Consider the following 13052-nt stretch of genomic DNA (forward strand, 5'->3'; position numbering starts at 1 on the left):
AATTTTTATTTGAATTGATCCATTTAGATGTGTAATAGATTTTCTTTTGGAGTCTTTTGTGGTCATACAATTATGCTGTCATTTGAGTTTTATGGTTGAGTACTGCTCGGTTATTTCTAGCTTACGAAGCTTATCGAAGTGTTCAGTTTGGAGAGAAGTCATAGAGAATATCTAAGTTATTGCCATAATAATAAGTCAATGGATTTGTTAAGCATCGACTTAATCTTGTTTTGTATTTTGTGTAATGTACTGCATGAAATCTTAAGAGCAATGCATAAAATCTAATAGCAAGAGAATATTCCTCTAATTTATTTCTTGCCTCTTAATGTCCATGTGGCTGATTAGCCTCCCCATCGTCATCTCTAAGGAAGACATTGTGACTCCTTGAAAAACACTCTAATATTGTCTCATAATTTCTTGTGAATTTTTTATCTATTCGTTATCCTAGCAAGTCTTGGATAACATAATGCCGTTGCCAGGTCCCAAGTCCTGGATGAGAAAAGTGGAGGGTTGCGTTAGGTAGTCGACAGCCAGCGTAAAACTTGTCGAACAATAATGCCACGTAGTGGGATAAAGGCTTGATGATGTTGTTGTTGTTGTTGTTATCCTAGCAAGTCTCACAATATTTTGGAATTTTCTATTCTCCCATTGTGTTGTTGTCATCGATTTTTTTTGTTCGATCTTCTACTTTTGATGAACATGCATTTCACTTGTCTATGATCTTTTCCTGCATTGTTGCTCGTCTCAAAATTATATTTTGTTAGTAATGTTATTTTTTTCCCCATACATATGGACACATATGACAATAATAGTGGCAAATTGATGAAGTTTTTAGGTGGAATTCTATACCCAAATGTTTCATGTTTGAAATCATCACCCGCATAAAATTTTTTTACCAAGGAATTGCTCATATTAGATTTGTTGAGGTAGACTCATGCAATAGGGAGGTATGAAGGATTGGATTCTCCCATCCCATTGGATAGAAATGATCATTAATTTTTATGCTTAAAACATGAAAGGCATATTATCTTTTGGGCATTATGTAGAAGACAATTCATTTATGATGCAAGCAAAAATTAGGAGAAAGCCTTATTTTTGCTTGTATCAATTTGGTATCAAAGCATGGTTGTCGTGTGTGTCTTGGTGTCATGTTAGTTGTCATGAGAGTTTTTGAGTTTTTGTTTTGAGTCTAAATGGATGGTCCATGCAATCATCCTTCAAAAGCCTCATATCAAGATTCAAATGAGTCCCAAGAATTTGATCCTGCCAAAGTTATAAATCAACCACTTATTCAAGATGTGAAGATTCCAACTGTAGATGAGATTCCATCGCAAGAAAGTTCTACAAATCCCCTACAAAACGAGTTGTATAAAATTCAATATCAAATGTACTTGTGTTCGGAGAAATTCGAGAACAGAAAGAAATTTCTGCATGAACGAGAAGAGATCCTAAAAAGGTATGAAGCAAAAATTCATAAGCTTAAAGTGCCTCCTTTGCCTCGTCAAAAGAAACCTAAAGCAACCTCATCGGGTGATGAGCTTCTTCAACCGGAGGAGAATTGATGTTGGCAGGGGGGGTCAAATCAAGTTGGGTCTTTCTTGTCCTTGGGCTGCTTGCTGTTCTCGGTTTGGGGCCTTGGCCGCCCTCTTTTCTCTTATAAATTAGAGATTGTTTTGAGTTTTTTAGGGTTGTTATAATGTGATTTTTGGACAGCAAAACCTGAGGGTTTTTCTTGGAAAAGCTTGAGAGCTTGTTCCACTTCTTCTTCTCTTTCTTTGGATAACTTGCGAGTTATTCCTCTACTTCGTCTAGTATTCTAACCTCTTACTTCTCTCCACAAGTACCAACCCACATGTATCCTTCTTCTCGACGATTGGCAAAGCAAGTTTAAGGTGTCTTTATTTTAAAAGTTTGTAAGCGTCCTTTATATTATAAAAAGTGTCTTTTTGAGTATTTGTGTAATTTTCTTTTATCCTAGGAAGAGTTATCTTTTGCTTGCAAAAATTTGGGGCTTTTCCCAAAATTTTGCTTGCATCAATTTATGGACTCAAAATATGAGATATAGTCTTCCTTTTATATTCATCAAAATATATCCTAAACACAAATAGACATCTAATTACAGTTAAGAGGACAACACTCAACTCATAATCAGAAAAAGGAGTCTTTATCTTTAATTTTCTCAATCTTATCTTCTTTAATAGTCTCTCCCATTGATGAAATTTATGCCTTGCAATTATTTTGCATGTGTCCCTTCTGATGACACATAAAAAATATATTATCCTTGGTGTTTCTAGTTTTTGAACTTGCGAAATTTTTCGATGTAGAACTATCGGATGAGATAGGCACCATGTAGAATTATGCCTAAACCTAGAGTTAGATGTTTAGGGACTAGGACCTTGAGGCCTAGTGCATTACGGTGCATTCTTTTGTTTTTCTACTATTAATGCATAATAGAATCCACCCTCTTGGGTTTGAGGATAATGAAGTTCATTGTTATACTTAATTTCAATTCTTTGACCTATAACAAAATTACTGGCTTATCACCAATTTGGTAATCACATGTAGGGTCCCTTCTATTAAGTTCACAAGATGGCTATAGAGTTCATTGGCATTGATGCTTTGGACAATATTTTATCCTTATCATTTCCTTTATTTCAAACCAAGTACCTAATCTTTCCTCCTTTTTTAATTCATTAGTCCATTATACCTTGACATGCCATATAAGCATGATTTTAGCAAAGGAAGCTCTTTGATAATCGTAAAATCATGCCAGTCAAGAATCTATTGGGATAATGAATACCATCAAAAGTAGGTAACTCTAACTTAACATTTTTCTAAGATTAGTGACTTTATCATTTCTAACACTATTTCTATGAGATGGTACCCTACTAACCATCCTTTTCAATGGCGTAAATGGCGGCGCACCTATGACGCCAACTGCATGGCACATCGCAGATGTTTAAATTGGGGCTCGACATTTGCTCCACGACGTGCGCAATTTGAATTTTAGGTAATTTTTAATATAATTATAAATAGTTTTTAATATTTATATATTTTAATTTCTAAAATAATATAATAATTAATTTCAAAATTATTTGATATGATTAAAATAGTTTAGTTAGGTTTTATTAGATTTTATTTAGACTTTATTTTAGTAGAAAATTTTGAAAGAATTTGAAGCTCACTTTAATGGTTTGGACTTGCCCACAAACATATTCAACTAAGCCTTACCCAACTTGATTGATACTCTAAAATAGGATCCATATAAATATTTTTATAATTCTTTTTTATTTTGCCCCTTATTCAAAATGGTACGCGCCGCAGCGTGCGCTATGCATCATGACTCCATGGGAAGCTCATGAATATGTTGTACAAAATTACGAGGTTGGGCTTTTAACCTAAGTGACAATTGAGGTAATTGTACCAATATTTCTTGCACTTGACTGGATAGGTTTTGGATTTAAACTTTTTCCTCTCATGGTGATATTCTTGATTCCTAAGTTCAAAGGTTATGAAATCTAGTTGATAAGACTTATAAAGACTTATTCAAACTTTCTAATTGCCTTGCACTTCATGACTTAGGTGGCATGTTGGACAAGCAAATGATTTGTTGTGCTTTTGGAAATATGGTACAATGAATGAAATGAAATGATAAAAATTTAATCTTTATCTTTAATTAAGATGTGCCACAATTAATTATCAAAATCAATAAAATACATACACAACTGTGTAACAGTACAATCTTAAAATTAGTGTACTCAAGTAAGGATTTATTCCACAAATAAGTTGTTGTAAAGTTAACTGATTTGTTGTGATTTTCACCCATTCAATATTGTAATGCTCTAGAAAAAAATAATTGGTAGGGCGCACTTATAGCAAAATAACTTGGCCTTGTAATGGAGGTGACTAATTAGACAACTTAATTCGCACCAATAATTTGTTAATTATAAGTAGGGGTGTAAATGAGTCGAGTCGAGCTCGAGTCAGGGGGTGTTCAAGCTCGACAAATACCGAGCTCGAACTTGAGTCGAGCTCGAGCTCAACTTGCGACATAAAAACGAGCTCTCCGAGCCGCTCGTTGAGTTGCTCGATTCTGGTTTTCCCGCCCGCCATTTGGAATTTCCCGCCCAATTTTTCGGCCAATAGAGAAATTGTCCGCATAGTTCATCACTCCATTGCTTTTTTCCCTTGGGTAATAGAAGGTGTCAAGGTGGTTGAGGCCAAGTGGCCAATAGTTGGAGTCCTACGTTGCTTTTTCCCTTGGATAAATCAGCTTTTCCTAGCTTTTTCTCTTGTATCAAGTATTAGCATTTAATGCTTTGACATTTGACAATTGACAACAAGAATGAGCCAAAAATTTAATAAGATTTGATATTAACATTTAATGTTTTTTCCCTTGACATTTGACATATATATATAATAAAATAATAATTATTTAAATTTTAAAAAATCCAAAAATTATTCGAGCAGGCTTGCGAGTTCACGAGCCTAGCCTCATCAAGCTCGAACTCTAGCTCGACTTGTGAGCTTGATAAGCTCGGCTCGCGTGCCCATAAACGAGTCGAGCTCGAGCATGCTCGGTTCACTTACACCCCTAATTATAAGACAACTACTCAACATATAAGAAAAAAAGCAATTTTAATTAAAGTAAGGAAATACAAATTAGAAAATATGGATGTTGCCTAAAGGAAGAGACAATTCTCCACTTGATGTAATGTACGCTTGAAGAAGTGAAGTTGTTGCAATCATTGTTTCTAATTTTGCCAAAATTCAAATTTTGCTCTAAAAGGTGGCGTGAATTTAAATATTCCAAGGGCTATGGTTTCTATATTAGAAGGCCTCTAGGAAAATGTTGTTGTATGCTAAAACAGAACATTTGAATATTGAAACATTCTACGATATAGATTATGCCAGCTCAATTGAAGCTTGCAGTTAACTCAAAGATTTTTTTTTTTAATTATTTCTTATTTTTTAAGCTAAGGATATTGCATCTTTGTCAGGGGAAAGTTTGTTACCTGTAAAGCCACTAAATAGATTTTGTAATCTGATTTAATTAAATTCTCAATGTAGCTTTTTTTATGTGAAGTGAAGTTGTTAAAAAGTCTTTGAGGAGAGCTAGTTTTTCTTATTACTAAATGTATGTGACTATCCTCCAACTATATTGCCAGTAATTTTTTCCAATGAATGAACTAAACACGTTGAAGTAGATTCTCATTTTATATTGGATGTCGTGCTTTCTAAAAACGTTTTTACTATTCATGTTTTCAATTTAAAACAATATATTTCTACTAAATATGTAGGTCAACTATTTGTTTCTTATTTATGTAACAAGCTAGAGCTAATAGATATATATGCTTCATATTATGGGGGAGCATTAGAATTTTTAGAATATTAGTTAGGATTCCTATTATTTACAGGTGATTATATTAGGAATATATATTTTTGATATACTCATAATTGGGGGTTTTAATTTATTTTAGTTGTTTCCTTATTGTATATGTTGTATGACTTTTTTAGGCGCAACATACTAAGTCAATAAGAAAATTTTTATACCCCTCAATAGAGATGGTATATACATTGGTTTTATAGGTCTCATGATTTTGTCCCTTATGTGCAACTTTGAGGAGGATTACTCCAATATGAGCATGTTTAAATTTTGAGTTCCCAATGAGACCCCAACCTATATATCAAAAGTTGTCTTAATGTTAAGTTGTTTGGCTTTATTATTTTTAAGGTTTTCCGTGTTATTACCTCACAATTAAATCGATTTCATATTTTTTTTTTATTTTGATGGAAGTGTTTCCTTTCTTTCTTCAAATGGCTGCCTTAAGTTTCCATTTTTTGCGTGGAAAAACTAGAATCTAATATTTTTCTGCATAAACATGTTGTAAATGTAAGAAAAATATTTGAAGATTCATGGATGCTTTTTCTTTCTGATATCTTGAAATTCTTGTCACGCAGGGAATGGTTTCTATAGAAAATGTCACAATTCTACAAGTGTCAAGCTTTGAAGAATTGATGGCTGTTATTCAGATGGGCTCTGAGCGACGACATGTAGCTGGAACCCAAATGAATGATGATAGCTCAAGATCACATTTGATATTGTCTATCATAATTGAAAGCACCAATCTTCAAACTCAAACTATAGCAAGGGGAAAGGTAAATCTGCACTTGCTAAAATAAACATTTCATTCTTGCATTTATTATTTTTAAAAAACTTTAATAAAAAATTTTATGAAGTGCTTCAGTCATATTGTGGTTTATCTGAGTTTTACCATACTCTCTAACTATATTGATCCTTTTTTTTTGTTGCAATATTATAGCTTAGTTTTGTAGATCTTGCGGGTTCCGAAAGGATAAAGAAGTCCGGTTCTTCAGGAAATCAGTTGAAAGAAGCTCAAAGCATTAATAAATCTCTCTCTGCTCTTGGAGATGTGATAAGTGCCTTATGTTCTGAGGATCAACACATACCTTACAGGAACCATAAGTTGACAATGCTGATGAGTGATTCTCTCGGTGGCAATGCAAAGACACTAATGTTTGTCAATGCGTCTCCAGCTGAGACAAATTTGGATGAAACATACAACTCTCTTGTGTAAATTCTCTTTTCGTTACTTAATTTTTTGTTTATTTTTTTGCTTCTAATAGGCGTTCATCTTGAGGGTTCAAGTTTCCTTTATTGTTTATATGGTTGAAAATTACAATTCATTTTTGTTGTATGCCATTCATCTCATTTTCTTTCAGGCTAGATTTCCCTCTTTTTGAGCCCATTAGGAGCAAAGTATTGCATAGATATTTTGTTTCTTTTCCCTTGGTGAGGACATGCCAAAAATATTGAACTTCAACTGGTGGAATAAAAATATGTGAAACTCAAATCCAACTTTTGCAAGAATAATGATGATAAAAGATGAGCTGATAGAATAATACTTCAAATCATATAGTTTATCTTCATCATTATTAGCCTTATCCCAATTATTTGAGGTCGAACTTATTAATCTTTATTTTTATTTATTTTTGTTGAGAGTTGTCTGAGTTGTTAAACTTCTTTGTAAGTAATTTTAAAGAATTTGTATTCATATAATCTTAGGCATACTCCTCTTCCTCCCTCATACTCTAACATTAATTTTATCAACCTATCTATGTGGTGCATTTTCTATCAGTCATTGTGCATGTCTAAATCACCTAATTTTATTTTTAGTTACCTTATCTTTAATAAATGCTACACCAATATAGTCATTTCTTTTTTTATTATTTCTAGTTTTATCATATTCATGGTATTCTCATTTTTGTTACATTCAATTTAGATTTATGTGATTTTTGTAGCATAATATGTGAATTCATGCAACATCACCAGCCAAACAAATTTACCTGTAAGTCTCCAATAATTCAGGCTTAAAAGGTTCAGATCTTGATCTGGGATGATTGGTAGTATGAAAGTTTATCATTTAAACACTTTGCCTCACACACTTTGTTTTCATAAAACTGAACTGATCTAGTTGAATTCCATAATGAATTAACATTCAAGCCACATAAATGTTTGGAAAGGAAGTTCTCTAGCTTATTGTATTTAACTTGAGTACCTGCAATCTATATATGCTTCAAAGTTCAAACATTTATATTTATTGTTTTGTTCTGATAAATCTGTCTGTAATTGCTTCCAATGTTTTGAGATAATGTTTCAGGTATGCATCTAGAGTTAGGTGTATTGTGAATGATCCAAGTAAGAATGTCTCCTCCAAAGAGATTGCTCGTTTGAAGAAAATGGTTGCCTATTGGAAGGAGCAAGCTGGTAAACGTGGAGATGATGAAGAAATGGAAGAAATTTTAGAAGAAAGACCTTCAAGAGAGAGAAAAGAGTTGCAAGGTGAAAAATATTCAACAGAGAGAAGAGAGATGCAAGCAGAAAGGAATTCACTAGAGAAAAAAGAGTTGCAGGAAGAAAGGCATCCAAGAAACAGAAAAGAAATACAAGAAGAAAAACATTTGAAAGATAGAAAGGATCGTCGCAGTTCCAATCAAACAGCTTGAACATCTCATTTTATCTGAAAAAGTGGGACGTTATCTCTGATTTATTTGTTATTTTTCATGGCTTTGACAAATGGAATCTGCATAATTTTCCAGGTTATATTCCAGTCAATAGCCATTGACAATGTTGGTTGAGGAAGTCTATACTACTTTCTGTACAGTTTGTGTTGATAATGCTCATCAACAAATGCTCTTGTATACATAAACAATACAGATTGAACGCTCATCTACATATATAAAGAGAGAAAATGTTGCTCTTATGTTGTGATTTTTTATTCATATTGTTGCAAGTTCCTCAACATATGTGTTGACACATTATGTTCCATCTCTATTTGAATGGAGAAATTATTCTGTGCGGATATCGAATGTAGCTCTGTATTTGAAGGAAAATCAGAGCGTGCCACATCACTTGATACATAGCTGAGGTACACAACAAGGGGGTGATGTGGCGTGCTCTGATTTGCCTCCAGATGACGTTCGGTTCCCGCACAGAATAATTAATCGTTTGAATGGCCATAATATGAGATATGAAGAAGGTATTTGAGTGGGATATGATGAAATACTTCAGGAGAGGAGGCCAAATAAAATATTTTTGTATTCAAGTGATTATATGCAAATAAAGGTAAGCAGAAATACATGTAATTATAAATGAAAAATTGAATTTCAATTAGTAGAAAGGAATGAATAGTCTACATTTGAAAGAACTTAGAACTATCAAGTGGTGAATGTTCATATAATAATTTTTATCACAAATCTTATTATTAAAATATAATATAATAATCATATTTATCACTTCATTAGATTAGAATAATACTTTATGGCATCAAAAATATCACTTTGTACTATGGTGATTTACATTAGAGTGTTGCACATAAGCCTCCATATGCAAAAGGAATAATTAATATATTTTCATGTTATGATACCCATTTTTAACCACATTTAACTCTCATATAATATTTAAAGATAATTTTTCTGCCATTTTATCATGTTGCCTTATTTACATAATTTGAAAAGATTTTCTGAGTATAGCAATATTATCATGCTTAATATTTTACTTAAACTGATATAATATAACGTGTGAGACAAATTATGCCATCATTAAAACATTTAAGAGATTTGAATTTATGCATCAATTAATATGATCAAGATATATAAATACTCATATAATATTTCAATATTAAAATTAAAACTTGTATGAATGAGCATGAAAGGCATGACAAAAATATAAAATGAGACTAAAGTTTTTTACTCTTAAGAATTTTGTAAATCCACTCACAAGTGAATGATGATTTAGGTTTCATTTGGGATAGCTTTCTTATTATTTTATGAAGCAGTTTTTTAGTACAAAATTTTCATTTCATATAACTTCTAAAGATGACTCCAATATTTTTAATAAAACTTTAAATTTATAATACATAAGTCTCTCCCCTTTGTCACAACAAAATTAGTGTGAGAGAATAGGCATGGACAATGAACAATCGAATAGGCACTAAGATCTTGATCAAGCTACTTGGATGATTAAATAAACTCAATTATATGATTGAGATTGAGGTTATGTGATCATTGGTAGGAATAATTTAAAGCTGCATAATGGTTTAGATTATTAAGAAAATCATATTTTGAGTATTAGAACCTTGACAAGGACATAATAAGTAACCATAGGAATAAGATTGCTAGAGTCACTAGTCTTTTTAAGGATGGATTGGTGAAGTATTTCCTAGATATAATAACCTTCAAGAGATAAGGGATAAAGGCCATGTATATCATCATTAGAAGTGGTCTGATGAAGCACAATATTTATTATAGTCCAATAAAATGGTTGTCAATATTTCTTTATGTCCTAATATATGTTTCTTTTAATGCATAAGAAAAAGAAAGCATCAAGACCACTATCATCTATGGTGACAATGTAACATTAAGATAAGATTTGATTCAGTAGAGAGTTCTTGTGAGCTTTGAAAATTCACGCCCCGGCCTCTTTGCGGCCCCTTTCCCTTTTTCGTGTCGTCGAGAAGAGTTTTAATGAGTATGTTTCAAGGCAAATTTTCAGAAGGCAGATTGGGTTTTGAACAAGACATTATCCAGTGATTTCGCTCTCATTTTGCAAGGACTTCATGATATGAGTTCATGTTTCCTATAGACGCAAACCTCTATAGTTAATTACCCCTCTTAATAGTGAGAGAGAGCTTTCGATTAAGGCTAGTCTTCAGATAAATATGTAGTATCCGACGTATAGTACTAGTTTGACTTGTTATTTGAAAATTTAATATTTAAAAATAGAAATTCACTACCTTGCACTTAAAGCAAATGGTGGGTGAAATGATGATAGACCCGATTGAGATCACATGGTTCCATCGTCTGGGGTCATCATGATCCCTAGTCTACTTAGTTAGAGGAGGTACTCGACCCAAGGTGATAGAATGATCATTGTCGGCAGTGATGGATTGTTTCGTCCAAGGGTACATTGTAAACTCTTAAGTAGAGAAATTTGAAGCCACCTTAGCTAAAAGAGGGCTTTGTGCCCTATTGATTCATTACTAAATGATTTAGTGCTATAAGGAAACATACGAGCTCTACCTTTGACCATAATTTAATGGCAAAATTACCTGGTTAGAGGGTCCCGATCACAACCGTTTACTTGTGGTACAATTTGGAAGCGAAACCATTAGTTAGGGGACACATGCTACATCCTTAATGGTAAGAGATAGATTTAGAATAAATCCTAGTGATATTCTCAACTAGACATTTATTCTTTGTGAGCTGAAGTGATTTTCAAATTTATCAACATCGGCAAACTATTGCAAAATGTGGATGAATTTTGCTTTAAGTATTTTAATATTTTAATATTTTAATTTTAAATATTTTAGATTTTTGTGCCTTTTGAGTTTTGAATTTTCATGAGAATTTAGTAGATAATTTTAATGTTTGGGGTCCCTCCGATTGAGATTTTTTGTCAACATGACCATCATCGGGTTACTTATAGGCAATTTTATCTTATTGGTTAAACCTTATCTACTGTGTCAACTTGCCGATAGAAGATCAGGTTCATTGTCAGCTTTCTGTCTTTATTAGTAAATTTTCATTGTTATAAACCTTGAAAGTCTAATATGAATATATAAAATAAATATCCTGGTCGATGCTGCGACTATATATTTCTTTGATAGTTTGAGCTGTGTGGACTTCTATCTATTCATATAAAAAGATCGGGCTCGAACTTAAGTTCATTTTTTGACTCACACAACATCCTTAGACATCACACGTCACATGTATATCTATAACACGCTCGTCGGGGCTCTCTTTGACAATGACGCACTATTAAATGAGTTATTGCCGCAAAGCCAAGCTAACTATCCCAACACCGCAATGTTGGAGAAGTCAGCACCGTAAAGCCCAATCTTTGTTTCCACAACACCGCGATACCAAATTCCAGCGTCACTAAGTCAAGGAGTGCCATATGGATGTCACTGTGCTCAACCGTTAGCAGCGCTGCAACGCTTCAATTGTAATTATTCATGTCACGATCTACCAATGAAGCGACACATCAATTCATTAAACAGTTGGTCCATGTCAGCAAGTATCGCAGCTAAGGAAACCCTTTAATGCTGCGGTGTTAGTTCATTTTATGGGTGTCGCGGCACAAGTGTCTCGAGCATCGTGGCTCCATAATATGTTTTATATTTTTTCTATAAATAATTTATTTGTAATGTTAATAGGAGAGTTCAGTCACATTTTTTTTTAGTTTTGTATTAGTTCAAAGAGGAGTGTAGATGAGATCATCAAACTCATCTGATGATATATTTTCTTTTGTACATTCTTTTTTTTGTGCAATTAATGAAAATGAATATATTTTACTTATTCTTCATATTAGACTAAATTCTCTATTTTTGGATTGATGGTGTAAATAAAATATGGAATACTAATGAGTTCTCTGCAATAATAACTTCATGATGTTTTTAATATACCAGGTCTTTTTTTAATGCACATAGTGATCATATTTGTAGTTAATATCAGATGTAATGTAGAGCCTAAGAATATGAAAGCAGGCACAACCAAATATGTTGGATTGATATATGATATAAGCATATGCATATTGTTTGTCATGTATCAAATTTATAAAGATAAATTATCATGATTGGGTTTTAACAGTACACGCTGTACTTACTCTACTAAGATTTTTATAGGGTGACAAACTAAGAGAGTTTAGAGTGGTATTGAGGTTAGAAAAGTTTAATCTATCATTTATCACTTTACGCTTGACTAAGCAGTCGGTGATGCATATGCTTTGAATAACATCAATATAAAAGAGCATCATTAGGAAACATATTATATTTACATTTCATCGATCCAAACTAATTTATCCAAATAGTATTTCATTTAATTATTTTTTATTTTAAATTAAGTAATTGAATCTCCATCAAATCTTATTTTAATTGAGTAGGATAATTATTGTAATTGAAGTAGATAGTAGCAGTATTTATAAATATTCTTCATCGTGGAATCGATACTATACTCTATCATTATATTCTTTGATTCAGCATGTATACTTGCATATATTAAGTGAGAATTTTATAAATTTTTTATAAAAGAAAACATATGCATTGTTTAGGGATTGATATAGCTCTACATCATTTTTACAATTCTTTAGGTTACTCTACCGCCTCCATCAACATGCAATATGTTTGCTTGCATAACACATTAGCATGATGATTCAATGCTTGCATGTACTGCATCACGCATTTGCATGAGAACTGTCGCATAAATGGCGGGTTCTTGATTTTCTCCTGTAGGTAAACTGTGCTTAGTGCGTACCTTCCAATGTTGCTTGTAGGTGCCTACATTTATAACAACTCTTCTGCATTTACTTGTGGATAATATGTAGTGTGTATGGCGAGTTTCCTACAGTTTCTTGTGAGCAAGCTACTGCATTATCTATTGTTCTGCTATCAATACTTATATGCGGGTCATTGTATGCATCACCAGCCTCTTGCTACCACCTGTGGGCAAGTTGCATGTGGACAAGCTGCATT

At 32.8% G+C, this 13052-nt stretch overlaps 1 protein-coding gene across 3 annotated transcripts in view; it reads left to right on the top strand.

Moving 5' to 3' along the window:
• LOC110110303 (kinesin-like protein KIN-14I) overlaps positions 1-8290 on the top strand; it is a 38762-nt gene extending 30472 nt beyond the window's left edge. For all 3 annotated transcript variants that reach the window (XM_020841709.2, XM_028695433.1, XM_020841708.2), the window contains exons 22-24: positions 5962-6159; positions 6324-6595; positions 7683-8290. In XM_020841709.2, coding sequence (XP_020697368.1) covers positions 5962-6159; positions 6324-6595; positions 7683-8028 — 816 coding nt within the window. In that variant the 3' untranslated portion in view covers positions 8029-8290. The remainder of the gene's footprint in view (positions 1-5961; positions 6160-6323; positions 6596-7682) is intronic.
• The last annotated feature ends 4762 nt before the right edge of the window (positions 8291-13052 follow it).

The sequence above is a fragment of the Dendrobium catenatum genome, unplaced genomic scaffold (genome assembly GCF_001605985.2).
Source record: "Dendrobium catenatum unplaced genomic scaffold, ASM160598v2 fragScaff_scaffold_636, whole genome shotgun sequence".
NCBI lineage: Eukaryota > Viridiplantae > Streptophyta > Magnoliopsida > Asparagales > Orchidaceae > Dendrobium > Dendrobium catenatum.